The 15,700-nt window shown below is 27.0% G+C and overlaps 3 protein-coding genes across 3 annotated transcripts in view; 2 read left to right on the forward strand and 1 right to left on the reverse strand.

The window, feature by feature from the left end:
* Nucleotides 1-1,814, reverse strand: part of Phum_PHUM084760 (malate dehydrogenase, putative) — a gene marked incomplete at both ends in the record, with an annotated part of 2,363 nt that extends 549 nt beyond the window's left edge. Inside the window, 6 exons of the mRNA XM_002423716.1 lie at nucleotides 15-311; nucleotides 403-627; nucleotides 702-909; nucleotides 1,060-1,214; nucleotides 1,313-1,449; nucleotides 1,550-1,814. Of these exons, the coding sequence (XP_002423761.1) occupies nucleotides 15-311; nucleotides 403-627; nucleotides 702-909; nucleotides 1,060-1,214; nucleotides 1,313-1,449; nucleotides 1,550-1,814 (1,287 nt within the window). The remainder of the gene's footprint in view (nucleotides 1-14; nucleotides 312-402; nucleotides 628-701; nucleotides 910-1,059; nucleotides 1,215-1,312; nucleotides 1,450-1,549) is intronic.
* Nucleotides 1,815-2,451: 637 nt separating this feature from the next.
* On the forward strand, nucleotides 2,452-3,957 carry Phum_PHUM084870 (enoyl-CoA hydratase, putative; the record flags this gene model as incomplete). The annotated part of the gene is made up of 7 exons (XM_002423717.1): nucleotides 2,452-2,463; nucleotides 2,549-2,688; nucleotides 2,778-2,910; nucleotides 3,086-3,273; nucleotides 3,347-3,507; nucleotides 3,636-3,750; nucleotides 3,831-3,957. The coding sequence occupies 7 exons, from the start codon at nucleotides 2,452-2,454 to the stop codon at nucleotides 3,955-3,957; spliced, it is 876 nt and encodes a 291-aa protein (XP_002423762.1).
* Nucleotides 3,958-10,181: 6,224 nt separating this feature from the next.
* Nucleotides 10,182-12,254, forward strand: Phum_PHUM084880 (major royal jelly protein 4 precursor, putative; the record flags this gene model as incomplete). Its single annotated transcript, XM_002423718.1, has 3 exons — nucleotides 10,182-10,742; nucleotides 11,314-11,408; nucleotides 11,429-12,254. 3 exons carry the CDS (start codon nucleotides 10,182-10,184, stop codon nucleotides 12,252-12,254), a joined length of 1,482 nt encoding a protein of 493 aa, XP_002423763.1.
* Between the last annotated feature and the right edge of the window lie 3,446 nt (nucleotides 12,255-15,700).

Here is a 15,700-nt window from a genome sequence, read left to right on the forward strand (position 1 = left end):
TTTTTTTTCTGTACGCTTAAATCATCATCCCAAGCAATTGATTTTTTCGACTCTCTTCTTCTCTCTCTAACAACTTTTGTTACGTTTTCCGCTGGTATGGGAGTAACAAAGTATCTCGTGATCCAATAATTTGTGTCAATTATTTCTTCGATGAAACTTTTATCACGCATGTTAAACATTTGTTTTTGAGATGTTTCGTAATTAATCATGTAAGCAACGACTTTCATAATTGAATTTGATAAAACGCTATGAGATATATTATAAATCGTACGAAGTATGTTTAAATGTGTCGCAGTGTCGTACTTAACGTCCTACCCCACGGGGGGGGGGGGAAGAGAGGGAAAACAAAATAATTATTCCATCGGAAAAAATATTTTTTATTTTTATTTTTGTAATACTCACATCTACTATTTCCCAATGACCGTTTTTTATTGAAACTGGAAATGAAAAACCACATTCGGGTGGTACTCCATATTTTATTTCTGACGGTGATATAACACCCATCGAAACATATTCTGTTTTACCGTGGGATTCGTCTAATAAACATTGTAAATGTTCGATAACAGCAAGGGCTACCGCTTTACCAAATTTAATCAATTCCGATTTCATTGTTCTCTGATAAATGGCCTAATAAATGATTTTAAATAAATTTTACGTGAGATGTATTTATTATTTTTATATAAATTTGTTTCCGTTTTTACCATTGGAAATGTTGTAAAAAGCCATATGTCATCTTGAATGGCGTCTCGTATGGGTATTTCTTTCATTTCCCATTTACCAATATCGTTGGGTGGATACATATTAACAGTAGCATTACATATATCCGGAAAAGTATTTGCCCAAATTATAACGTTTTTTATTTTATCAGTTGTCGTTTTTAATTTTGCTGCGAGCATACTTTTGCTAATTCTACACACAAAAAAAAAATTAAGGTTTTTTTTTTTAAATTCAGATTTCCCTTGAGTGAAAGGGTTTAAATTAAATCTGTTCTTTTTATAAAAGAATAGAAGAAAAAAAAAAAAAAAAAAAAGGAAAAAAATTAATTTGACAACAATTTACATCACGTCTAACATGGTGACACAGGTTACATTTTGAGATGGAATATTTGGAGCAAATTTTTTAAATGCTCCGAGTAATGTTGTGACAGCTTTGGTCGAAGGTCCGGCAAAAATAACTTTGACATTTTTACTTGCATAGTCTTGAATGTGAATGGCCTTAAATAAATAAATAAAAAACATTTTAAATTGAAATTTTTTTTTTTTTTTGGGATTTGGTAAATGTTTTATTCTTTTCATTCGATATTCGATATTACCAAATGTCGAGCTTTCATCAGTTGATATATCAAAGCATTTGCTATTGATCGCCCTGGTATTTCTTCGTATGTGGCAATTGCAATAACAATATCTACATTTTTATAAGCTATTTCCGGATTGCTACTCAAAACAAAATCTATAAATTGAAATATATACCAATTTTTAAACCTGTTTGTTATTAATATTTTTCCTTTTTTGTACAATTGTGGTTGTTCTTGTAGGTATAAGAAATGTACCTTTGGAAGCGGCAAAACCGCAGGTTTCCAATTCCAAAATAATTGCCTTATGATGCATAGACCCACGAGAATTGATTAAATGAATTATTATGGGTTGATCTTTTCCAAAAACTTTTCCACTGCATATTTCGTAAATAATATTAAAAGCTATTCTACATCCGGCATCCGTTACTAATATTCTAAGCGGACGTTTTTCTTTTTTTAAAAACTTTTTAGGTACGTATAATTCTCTATCTAATGGCAAATCGAAAAATGTTTCCTCCATTTAAATTAACGATTTTTTTTTTTTTCTTGTAACCGATGAAATTAATTTATCGAAAAAAAATGATTATAAATGATAAATTTGTTTATTTACAAATTAACAAATTAAGGTTAATTAACTATATTGTGGAAAAATTAGAAAGAAAAAAAAAAACATTTTTTTTGAACTGTTTAATGTTAAATATTTATTTTACGGTTTACAACATTAAAATTGCTTTATTTTCAATTTTTCAACCATTTATAAAACTTTTTACTTTTTTTTCTCATCGTTGATTAGGTAAAACTTATGTAAACATATTAACGTTATTCAAATAGATTTTAGTTTAATAAATATTTATGTATGTTTCTTTGTTAACTTAATAAAAAAAATAAAGTTTAGTTAGGATTTTAAGTTAAATTGCTTTAAAATGGTAGGTTAAATTTAAATTTAAATTAATATAATGAAAGTAATAATACAATTTATGTAGAAATAAAAATGGCGCCTAATTTGAACTCGCATAAAATTTTATGAGTTTTATGTTGGCAACACTTATTTTGATAAACTGAAAGTTTAACTTTTTATTGCATTACATTAACTTGGTTCTTTTTTCATTAGTTTTGAATTACTTTTTGATATTTTTGTAGTTTTTTATTTAATTGAAATGTGGAATCCAGTATGTTTGAAAATTAGATGATGATGATTATGATTAAACGTTATTTATTATATTTATAATTTTCTTGTTTTTCCCTTCTTTGCAGGTATTTAGAAAATCTTTTAGCTTGAATAATAGTGTCGTTTATCACATTTTACGACGAAAATATTCAGATCAAAAAAATATTGTTTTAATAAATGATGTTAATGATGTTCGAAAAATAGTTTTAAACAGTCCCAAAACTCGGTGAGATAAATAAATGATATTTCTATGCCTTAACACAGAAAAATTTGATAAGGCCTAATTGTAATTTATTGCTATATTTAAATTTTTAGCAACTCATTATCTATGGAAATGATGGATAATATAATGCAGGGTATTAAAAGCATTAATAATTTACCAATTAGATGTATTGAAATATCTTCCAGTGGACCAGTTTTTTCATCAGGGCATAATTTAAAAGACTTGGTAAATAGTAAATGTTAAAAAATTTCATCGCAATGATCGATTATCGACTTCTACCTTTATTGTTTATACACATTAAAAATTCCAGTTTTCATTTATTTGTTCAAACATTTTCATTGACAAACCACATATTCATAGTACACAAAAAAAAGCCAGTTTATTAAAATTTAATGTCTAGGCAAGTGGAAATGAAAATCTTTACTTAGATACCTTTTCAAAGTGTGCTGATTTGATGTTGTCCATTATAGAGGCTCCTGTACCTGTTTTGGCCAAAGTAAATGGAATAGCAGCTGCTGCAGGATGTCAATTGGTTGCCACATGCGATATTGTCGTAGCATCTGACAAAAGTACATTTTCCACTCCAGGGTATGCATATAAACTAAATTACATTACATTAAACATAAAAAAATTTTTTTTAAATAAAGATTTATTTTTTTAGTGCAAATTTTGGTATATTTTGTTCTACTCCTGGAATAGCTTTGAGTCGTTGCGTAAATAGGAAAGCAGCTGCATTGATGTTGTTAACCGGTTTGCCAGTAACTGCTGAAGAAGGTTTGAGAATGGGTTTGGTATCGAAAGTTTGTAAGGAAAATGAATTAGGTAATAAAATTTCAAAAAGTTTTATTTATCGTTAGTTGATATGTTTTTACTATCATCAATAAACTGTGATCACATGTGTGAGATTATTACAACACACAATTTACATTATCTTTTTGTATTGTTTGCAGATGAAGAAGTTGATGCGATAGTTAATGCTATCAAATCTAAAAGTAAAGCAGTTATCGAATTAGGAAAAAAATTCTTTTACACTCATTTAGAGAAAGATATTTATTCTGCATATAAGTAAGTTTAATTCTTACCCTTTTTAATTTTTTTTAATTAAATTCATTTGCTGTTTTTAATGAACATTATTTATTTTTTAGATTAGGAGCTCAAGTTATGACAGATAATTTGAAATTAGTCGATGGACAAGAAGGACTTGAAAGTTTTGTACAAAAAAGGTCTCCAAAATGGATAAATAATTTTACAATGAGTGATAAATTCAAATGAAATCTTTTTTAACAAGGGAAACTCGTAATTCACTTCACAGTATCCTATCGTATAAAATGCAACAACAATATTTTTTTATTTTTTTTTTCCAGTTTTAATATAATAATCGTTTTACCATAATCGATTGTTTTTTACGATCGCCATTTTCATATTTTTTCAAAAGGAAGAAAAAATTTATTCCGCAATAATTAAATTTATGTCAAAAAAAAATGTGAAAAATGTTTCTCATGTAATTAATGCAAAATATTATCAATCAATGTTTTTATTTATAAATAAGGAAATGTAATGACACACGTAATAACTAATAATAATTAAATAGTTTTTTTTTTGCATCGTTAAAAATCGAAATATTTAATATAAATATGGAAAGTGTCGAAATTTGTTTGTCATTTTTTTTATAAATTATTAAAAATTTTAATTTAATTTTTTTTGTGCTTATGATTTTTTTTTTTTTTTTTAATATTACGGTAATTAATTACAATTTTGGAGAAGAAGGTATTAACGACATAAAAATTAATTTTGTAATAATTACATTAAAAATAATAATAATAATAATAATAAACAAGAACATTTTTCCCCGCTATCAATTTAACAACTCGTTAATTTTTTTTTTCTCTCATAATTCGTTGCATTTGAACCTGAGTTTTTTTGGTAAGGAAAGGAAAATGCAAAAAAAAAAATGACGAGATGAAAAAATTAAATTAATATTTATAATAATAATAATAATAAAATTATAAACAATTTACAAACGTTCACGTGACGAAATCATACAAACGTACGAATAAATAATTTAAGGTGCAAGACAACAAGAGCAGCAAACGATGGTCGCCTCTTTTTTTTTTTTTAACTCAGGTTTTTAAGTTCATTGACCCGAAAGAGTTCAACAACATCATATATATATTTAACTTTGATTTTAAATTTATTTTAACGGTTTTTTTTTTTTTTTTTTTTCAACTGGTATTTTGACGGGAAAATATTTACACAAAAATATTTTTACTTTTTTTTTTTTTTTTTTTTTTTGCATTACGAGTAAGTTTAACTAAATATTTAACCCTTTTTTTTCTTGGGGGGAAGCGGAAAAGGGGAGGGGGATTTTACAATTAATTCTTTTCCCCTTAAAAAAACAAAAAAAATCTTTTTGATTTGTTTTTTTTATAAATATCATTCCCAAAATATTATTATTATTATTTGAAAAAAAAATTTTTTTTTTAAAAAAAAAGGGAAAAAAAATTTCACTTTTTCTTTTTTTTATCCAAAACAAGGGAATTTTAAAAGCAAAAATTTTTTTAACTTTCACTCTTTCACGATTGAAAACAAAAATTTTTTGTAAATAATTTGTTAAATTGGATCGAATCGAACAAAATGAAATGGAAAAAAAAAAGAAAAAAAAAAAGAAAAAGGAAAAAAGGTTTATTTATTTAAATATCCATTTTGTTTTTCGATTAATTTTCACAAAAAAAGAAAAAAAAATTAATCAAAATCGGTGTTGTCAACTAGAAAATTAATGTTTTGAGCGTTTGTTTGTTTGTTTGTTAAATTTTTGTTGACACTAATTACGATTTTTATATTTAAAAAAAAAAAAAAAAAAACTAATTAAGACTAAAAAAAAAAATTATTTTTTCATATTCAGATCAAAGAAAGAAAGGAAAAATGTATTTTATTGGAGGAAATTTTTTATTTAAATTCGATTCGAATACGTTTATTAATCATCATCATCATCATCATCATCATCGTCGTCGTCGGTTAAAATCATTTTATTAAATGTTTAAAGAGAGAGAGAGAAAGAAAAAATTTTTTTTTTTTTTCAATTTAAAATAATCACGTGTCTCTTTAATAATAATTAATAACGAAGGTAACGTATCGTAATTGTGTCATCTCTGACTCCACGTCAGATGAACTTTAATAGAACAAAAAAAAAAAATACGTGGAAATAGAAAAACATAAAATAGATCAAGGCTAACCGAAAAATCGAACGCGGTCGACCAGTTCCTATCGAATAAATATTTTATTTATTTTTACTAATTCATATTAATTATAAAAAATAATTTTATTTTTAAAAAAATTATAAAAATTTTCATTTGTTATTTAAACAAACGATTTTTGGGTTTCTTCTAATGACACGACGAGGGAGGAAGGGAGAAAAAAATTTTTTTTTTTTTTTTTATCTTTCATTATCAATTCATTTTGAAAAAAGGACTTATTTTAATAATAATATTAATAATAAAATTATTTTACATATAGTTAAAAATGGGATTTATACGTTAAGAGAGAGAGAGAGAGAGAGAGAGAGAGAGAAAATCGTTTAATTAATAATAATGATGATGATAATAAAGAGTTTTTTAAAAAAATTTTCTTCGTTTTTTTCTTAACGTAAAATTATTACGTATTTTTTTTTGTTTCCCCCCTCTCTCTCTCTCTCTCTTTGTCTCTCTCTCTCTTTAGTTATCATTTAAATTCATTTGATAATTCATCTATGAGATTAATTTTTTCTTTGAAAAATAAACGTTGAAATCATCAACGTTCGATTGTGATTCATTCCGCCATTTGTAATTAAAAAAAAAACCTTCAAAAATTTTTTATTACGGTGAGTAATATTGCGGTGAATAATAATAATAATAATCGATGTTTTAGTATTTAAAAGTCATTTTTTAAACATTCGAATCGTTAAATAAAAAAAAATTTATTTTTCCTCCCCGCCTCCCCCACGGGGGTGTTTGTGTGGAATCATTCGGGGGAAACCAAACGTAACGACAACTACTACGACCTTAGAAAAAAAAAAATATAATTTTTATTACTCTATCATTTAATTCTTTTTTTTTTTGTTAAGTCGACAAACGACGACAAACGACGACAAACGATAACGTGACAATTATTTTTTTTTTTTAAATTTTTTTCCCGCGCTTAATTAACGAAAACAAAAAAAAATTTTTTTCTCTTTGCGTTTTTCAAAATTTTATTTAATTTAAAAAATCATTAAAAAAAATTCACACGAATTATTATTATTATTATTATCATTTATTGTTTATACCGAATTTGTTTGTTTGATTGTTTTTAAAAGTCTTCTGCTAAATTATTTTTTATTTAATTAATTTTGATTTGCCGTATGGAAAATCTCGTAATCGTCATGACCATTTTTAAAATTTTAAAAACGTCGTTAAAATTTGAAACAGATTTTTTTTTTTTTCTTATAGAAAAGTTTTATCGTTTGGAACGATACGATATATCGAATCGATTTTATTACTCGTTTTTAAAAGCGATACGATTTAAAAAAAAAAAAAATTTTTTCCCAATAAAAAAATAAAAAACGTTGAAATTCAAGAAAAAAAGAAAAAAAGAGAAAAAATTTCAAATCGGTTTAAATAAATAAATAAATAATAATAATAATAATAATAATATTTTCCTGTTTCTCTACTCCTTATATTAAAAAAAAAAAAAACCGAAATCATTTTTTATTAATAATAATAATAATAATAATTAATCGGATTAAAATAAAAGACAAAAAAAAAAAATGACACACGTTTGTGACGCCATTTTTGTTTTTATCCCAAAGGTTAACAACCTATTGTACTTTTTGTTTTTCGTTATAAATGTTATTCGTAAAAATCTTATTCAAAAGGTTTTGAAAAAATTTTATTTAGTCTTTCGAAAACCTTAAAACCTTAAAATAAAAGATCGTTAAATAAATAAATTTTTTAAAAAATTTTGCCAAAAAAAAAAAAAAAAGTCGTCGAACGAGTTTTAGCAAAAAAAAAAAAAAAAAAAAGTTGTTATTAATTTTCATTTTTAAAAATTTTTTTAACGTATTTTTTTCCTTCATCTTTTTAACGCGTCATTCGCGAATGTATTCAAACGCAACATCTATTATTATCATTATTATCATCAATACAACGAACGCAAATAATAAAAGGAAAAAAATAGAAAAAAATGGAAAAAAAAAAGTCGTTACATACCTTAAACAATATTAAAAATTTTTATTACTTTCCTTATCAAACCACGTGATTTTATTCTTGATTTTAACCTAAAATCGGTACAGGTATGCAAAAAACATTTTAAAATTTTTTTAGATCCAAATAATAATAATAATAACGAGATCGTTTGCAGAAAAAAAATTTCGACCCAATAACCCATATCAAGTTAATTTAATTATCGATAATTATATATGAACCAAAAATTTTTTTTTTTTTTTCGTTAAATTTGCAAATTTTCATGAGAGAGAGAGAGAGAGAGAGAAACGATTTATTTTAAAAAACAATTGTTTAATAACAAACAACAGAAAACAACCGACAGGAATTTTTTGTTTTTTTTTTTTAACAAGTGGAAATGAAAATTAATTATTAAAAAAAAAAAAAAATTGGGTCAATTGAATAAGGTAATAAAAATTAACGATTTTCAAAAGAAAATTTTTCAATTTGAAATTCAAGTCTCGAATATTTCCCCCCCCCCCCCGCCATCCCGCCTCTCATCAAATTTTCAATTCTTTACACGTACTTATACATCGAGTTTGTTTGTACCTATTGATAATAATAATAATAATAATAATAAATATTTTACAAATGTTATGACTACTTTTTCATAAAAGGAAAATCAATGAGAGAGTAAAAAGAAAAAAAATTTTTTTTTATGTATAAAACATCGCTAATAACACCTGCTTGGCTTTATTATTATTATTATTATTATCATTATTATTTGAACTTGACCTCGTTAATTTGACCACAAAGTGTTAAAATGATATAAATAAATTACGTGGAAATGAAAATAATAATAAAAGTAAATTTGAATGACAAATAAAAAAAAAAAAAAAATTGAAAAAACGGTTTAGAATTACTAAAAAAAAATTCTGGAGTTTATTTATTAAGTGATTTAATTAATTGGGGATCTAGTTACTGGAAATTCGAAAAACGATACCACCTCGGAAAAAATAAATAAATATGGAATTTAAATTTTAAATTTTAAATCAAATTAATAATCAAACGAAATTAACAATTCGCCAAGTAAAAGTTCTTCGCTCGTTGTTTATTATATTATTATTATTATTATTGTTATTATTATTATTATTTGATGGTAAATATTAATCCGGGATTCCAGAATTCCTTTTTCTTTTTCCCCTGGAAAATTTTCCGAACGGAAATAACGGTTAAATTTTTTTTACTATGCGTAGTAAAGAAAATTTTCATTTGTTTTTGTAAATAGTTAAACGTTATCATCGAAAAATAATAATAATAATAACGTTATCAGGTTAAGCAAACACTTAGAACGCACAATTTACATTAAGGTACAGAAAATAATAATAATAATAATAATTAAAACGATATTCAAAATATAAAATTAATAAAAGGTATTTTAAAAATGGGCGTTTTTTTTTTTTCAGTTTCACCGTGTTGTTCCTCAGGTTTAGGTATATATACACGGGTAAAATGGTAGTAAAAATCGTTATAGCTACGTTGCCAAATTTAATAGTTGGAAAAAAAAATCAAGTACCAATGTTGCATGGGTACTCCTCTCTCTCTCTCTCTCTCTCTCACACACTTACCTGAGTATTTTTACAGCTACTTTCAAGGTATGAATTATATGTTAAAACGGTCTACGTTTCTTTTCGATCCGTTTTTGAATTTTTTTTCGGTTATGTTTAGTACACTCGGATAATTTCAAAAAAGGGTAAACCGGATGAGGGTCGGTGGTAGTGAGGGGAGAAGGAGGAAAGAAAGGAAACTTTCGTGAAAATAGTTTTGTTTGTTGTGAGTTACCGAGTTAACGGTTGTCATGGTTTTCATCCCTAACACCTACCCATAAAAAAAAAATATTTTTACTAAGGGGGTAAAAATAAATAAAATGTTTTATTATTAACAATTAAAAAACATAAAAGTTTTACACGAATCAACTTAAACTCGATTAAAAGTTAATAAAAAAAAAAACTTTAAGTTTTGTATGTTTTGTTAATTAAGTACGGTAATTGTATTTTTTGTACGGGAAATTAAAATAAATTGTAAAATATTATTATTATTATTAATAAAATTGAAGTTAAAATATGCGTGAAAGGTTTTCGGAATAAAAAAAAAAAAGAAAAGGTGAAAACAATCGTTGGTGTGAATGTGGTACGAAAGTTTCAGGCATTAAATAGTTAGACCGTTTTACCATAGAAACAATCATTGTTGTTTGTGTGTGTGTGAGTGTGGTGTTGTCTTCGAATAGCATTCAGTCGACGTTGAGCAACCGTGAAGATGGCGATGTTAAGTGTTCAGTTTATTTTAATATGTGCGTTGGTTGGAAGAATAAATTCTCAAGGCTGGAGCACGGGAGATAATAATAATTATAATAGAAATTACGGTCAAAATGATCATTATTCAAATAACGCGTTCGGTTTCGGAGGAAGCGGGAATACATTGGAACCTTTTAGAATGGTGTACGAGTGGAAACAACTGGATTATAATTGGTTCGACGAAATGACGAGGACTCAATCGCTCAACAATAAGCGATACATACCTGAAAATAATGCATTGGTCGGTGTGAAAGCATGGCGAGACAGAATTTTCGTTACGATTCCGAGGTGGAAAGAAGGCGTGCCGGTAACCCTTGCGTCGGTTCCCTCGCAACCATCACCCAACAATATGTCACCTCGATTGGAAGCTTTTCCTAATTGGGAAATGCAAGAAATTGGAAATTGTTCGGCACTTCAATTTGTTCAAAGTATGGAAATCGATACGGAGGGCCGAATGTGGATTATAGATACGGGAAGGATAAATTTAATGTCTGGTAGTGGTCAAGATTCAAGATGTCCCCCTAAATTAGTTATTATTGATTTAAATTCGATTCAATTTCCATTTTCGAATCAGTTCGGACCGGGACCCAATCAATTTGGACCCCAAGGTTTTTCAGGACCGAATAATTACCAAGGAAATTTCGGTAATAATCCCTACAACAACAACAACAATCCGTACTCAAACCAAAATCAACCTTTCAATCAAAATCAACCTTTTAATAATAACAATTTTAACAATCCTAATCAACCCTACAATCCTAACCAGCCATTTAATTCAAACAATCAACCAAATCAGCCTTACAATCCCAACAATCCACCTAATCAGCCTTTCAATAATCAATACAACAATCCAAACAATCCAAACAACCCTAATTCTTTCAATCCTTATAATAGAAATAATAATAATAATCAAAATTTTCCCAATTCAAATTTTCCAAATCAAGGCCAATACAACCAAAACCCAAATTTTCCTCAGGGATTTAATAATTATCCTGGTTTTAACTCCAGTAATCCACAATACGATCAATTTGGAAATTTTATTAACAACAACAACAACAATCAGCAAAGAGGATTTCCTGGACAATATCAAAACAACCAAGGATTTTCTGGAAATTACAATCCATCGGCTCCTTTCGGAAATCCATTTAACAAAAACAATTTCAGAATTGTTAAAATGTTTAACTTTCCTAGTAATGTTGCGTCGCAATACAGCAGTTATTTGAACGACATAGTTTTGGATAATTCAAATGGATGGTATGCATACATAACGGATATGGGTGACGACCCCGGTATCATTGTTTACAGCCTTAGAGATGATCGATCGTGGAAGGTCAAGGATGCAACATCCATGAGATCTGATCCAGATACTAATTTCGTATCAGTCAATAACATCGATATCGATTTGCAAAGAAAGAATCTTGACGGTATTGCATTGTCACCCGTCATGGGATACGATAGAACCCTTTACTACTGTCCTTTGGGAAGTTATAATTTATACTCAGTGCCAACATCCGTGCTCAAAAATCCAAATCTTTCGAGTGATATATCATCGTCGGTGAAAGATTTAGGACGGAAACAATCCATATCTGACGGTATGGTTATGGACAACAGAGGATTCCTTTACTACGGTTTGCTGGGTCAAAACGCTGTCGTTTCATGGGATTCGAACAGAGGTACCAGAATCGACGATGGAAGTAGAATTCTCGCACGTGATAATAATTTATTACAGTGGCCAGATTCTTTTGCCATCGACGACAGTGGAAACCTTTACGTTGTCAGCAACAGGCTTCAAAATTACATAACCGGTCGAGTGAATCTTAACGAGCCGAATTACAGAATTCTTCGTGCACCTCTCGGCATAAGAAGCTACATGTATCCGGCAGACACCTCAAGACGAGGAGGAGGTTTCGACGGTCAATCCAACGGCTACGATAACTATTGGGGCTCCGGATACAATAGCTACTACTACAATTTCGCTGGAACGCCATCAGTAAACGTTTTCCTTTTAGTTTCATTTTCCTTTTTCCTCATTGTGAGATAAATAAATAATAATAATGGAACGTTTGTTGAATTTAGTCAATAATATCATGAGGTGTACGCGAAATGACGGGACAATCATCATCAACATAAAATATACAAACGGGAAAAATTATTCGAGTGTTCATCGACGACGCTGTCGTCCATCCAAACAAAAAAAATGGCCAGAAAAGAAAAGTGTTTGACGAAAAGTGCGTTTTTTTTTTCTCTCTTCGCCACATCCTCACACCGGAAGAGGTGTGTGTAAGAGAACGAGAAAGGTGAAAGTTGAACAGGAAGTAAACAAACATGGGGGGAAGGGGGGAAAATTAATTTCAAGCATTTAATTCAACCAGCTCACAAAGTGTATAGTTAATATTATTATTAATATAAACAAACCTTTTTTATATTTAATATTTAAATGAACAAAAAAAAAAAATTATTTCTTTTATTATTATTATTATTATTATTATTTATACGAAGTAAAAAGCCATTTTTTATTATTATTATTATCATTGTAAACAAATCGTTTAAATGTGCATATACATACATACATATATTTATGTAGATCAATATAGTTATGTGATTGGGTGTGTGATAACAGATTTTATTTGTTTATATTTAAAAAAAAAAATTTATTATTATTATTATTAATTTATAATAATTTGCTTTTGCTAAAAAAAATTTTTTTTTTTACATTATTAATATATATATAATACATAATTATTTTTTTACATTTTATGTATGCCATTTTAAATAAATAAATAAATAAATTTTTTTTTTTTTTTTTTTAATAAAAAAATTTTTTATTTTTCTGCATAAAAAAAAAAAATCACAAACATCATCATTATTATCGTTGCTTTTGTTGTTTATTATTATTATTATTATTTAAATGTTACAATTGAATTATTTATAAACAAAAATGATGATTTTTATAATAAATAAAAACAATTTAATCATTTAAATTATTTATTGATTTTTTTAATAATAATTTTCATACATAAGTTCGAGTTCGATTGGTCGCCATGATGACAAAAAAAGGTTGTAAATAATAATAATGATAAATGAAAGGGGGGATATATTTATAAACAATGTTTGTTCGTTTGTTAAAAAAAAAAAAAAAACAATCGTGGAAACTCGTGTGCACTCGTTAATTATTATTATTATTACTTTTTTTTTTAATAAAATTATTTTGATTTTAAAATTTATAGTAAACAATCCGGTGTCCTCCCTTTTTTTTTTTTGTTTAAACAAAATAATTTTTTTATTGTTAACATTGTTTTTCACGGTGAATGAATTTTATAATTATTCAGCGTTGTATAAAATTAATAATAATAAAAAAAATGGTGTGGTTTCCCTTTTATCCATTAAAAAAATTAAAAAAAAAAAACAACAACTTTTTTGTTTGTTTGTTTGTTTGTTTGTCGTTGTTGTTTTAAACGTTATCAAATAAGAGAAATTTATATTATTATTATTTTATTAAAATTGTTTAAATCTTTTGAAGAAATGATTTTTCGAAAGAAAAGTATATTTTATTCTATATATTTACACTTGAATAATAATAATAATAATGATGATGATGATAATGATGATGATGATGATGATGATTACGATGTTACAAAATGAAAGGAAAGAAAAAAATTATTTTTTGCAAATATTTGAAATGCCTAATTTTTATAATATTAATTCGATCGTTAACACACTTTTACTTTACACACAATAATAAAATGTTTTCAAATGGAATTTAGGCGATTGGTTTGAATGAGGAGTGAGAGAGAGAGAGGGGGGAAGGGAAGGGGAGAGAGAGAGAAAGAAAATGTTTTTATAGTTCATCGAATGGGTAATGAAATGTATTGAAAGGAAAGTTCTGGAGTCAAAAATACTAATCGAATGGATGATAAATTTGAAAGTGTTGGTTCATTAAGAACGTTTTTATTTATTTTTAGTAGTAATGATGATGATGATGGTGATGGTGATGGTGATGATGGTAATGGTAGTGGTGATGGTGATGGCGATGGTGATGGCCTGGTGGTGGTAATGGTAGTGGTGATGGTGATGGTAGTGGTAGTTGTGGTGGTGCAGTGATGGCGATGGTGGTAATGGCGATGGCGATGGTGGTGATGGTGATGGTGATGATGATGATGATGGTGATGGTAGTGGTGATGGTGATGGCGATGGCGATGGCGATGGCGATGGTGGTGATGGTGATGGTTTTTTTTTTTTTGATTCGGGAAACATTTTCGAAATAAAATAACGAAAAAAAATTTAAATTTGTTTCCTTTTTTATTTTTATTACCGTTAATTAATTATTATTGGTCTAAGGTAATAAAATGACAGAATTTGCACGATTTTAAACCGGAAATGAAATAATTTTATTACCGGAATAGAATTTTGTTTTTTTTTGTAACCGTATTAATAATAATTCGAGTCTAAATTTTTTTTTAATCAAAGCCAATGTGTAAAAATATTTTTCTATTTAATAATTATTTTTAATTGCAAAAACTCGTAAAAATGGGGCCCATCCATCATTTCGAAGCCCCTCAAAAAAAAATTTTTCAAAATTCGAGGGTACTTTTTCGTTTTCTTAAAATCGATTTTAAAAACAATAATTCGATAATCGAGATTAAAAAAAAAAAAAATTTTAATTCTCTCATCGTAATAATTTACGTAATTTATTATTATTTAATGTGCGAATCATGCGTTGGTTGACATTTTAACAGCAATAATAATAATAATAATAATAATATTACGCATTAACCTCCGTTTATTACCCGAAAATTTACAAATGTAATTTTTTTTTTTATTAACAATTAGCTTTAATAATTTTTATTTTTAAAAAAAATTATCCATTTTTAGCAAGATAAAAAATTTTTTTACATAAATGTCATTTTTTTTTTAAACAACAAAAGACGAAAAAAATATTTCAAGGTTTCAAGGTTTGTAAACAAATAAGTTATCTTATAGTAATTATTATTATCATCATTACTAATTAATTATACCTTCCTGTAATTACTTAATAATAATAACATAATATTAAACTCGAGTTAAAATTTATTTTATTTTTTTTTTATTTTCAATTTTCAAAATTTTCATTTTGGAATTTTTGTCCGTTCAAAAAATTTTTTAGTGATCGGAAAAAATGATAATTATTTGGAGATAGTTCGGGACTATAAGGAGGGTGCGGTAAAACATCCCAGCATACTTCCAGTAGTTTTTGTCCAGTGGCTAAAGATGTATGAAGCCTGGGATTATCGTGGTGAAAGACAATTCCTTTGCTATTGGCTAGCTCCGGTCGTTTTTCTTGGATGGCATTATTTAAATTAGTTACGTGTCGAATGTAAACCTTTGAATTTATGGTCTGACTTCGTGGCAGCAGCTCAAAGTTGACTATGCCTTTGTAATCCCACCAAAATGATGACGGTACCTTTTTTTGCTGAATGTCAGCCTTAGAAGTTGTTGGTGCCTGTTTCT

Source organism: Pediculus humanus, genomic scaffold, assembly GCF_000006295.1.
Source record: "Pediculus humanus corporis 1103172107434 genomic scaffold, whole genome shotgun sequence".
Taxonomy (NCBI): Eukaryota; Metazoa; Arthropoda; class Insecta; order Psocodea; family Pediculidae; genus Pediculus; species Pediculus humanus.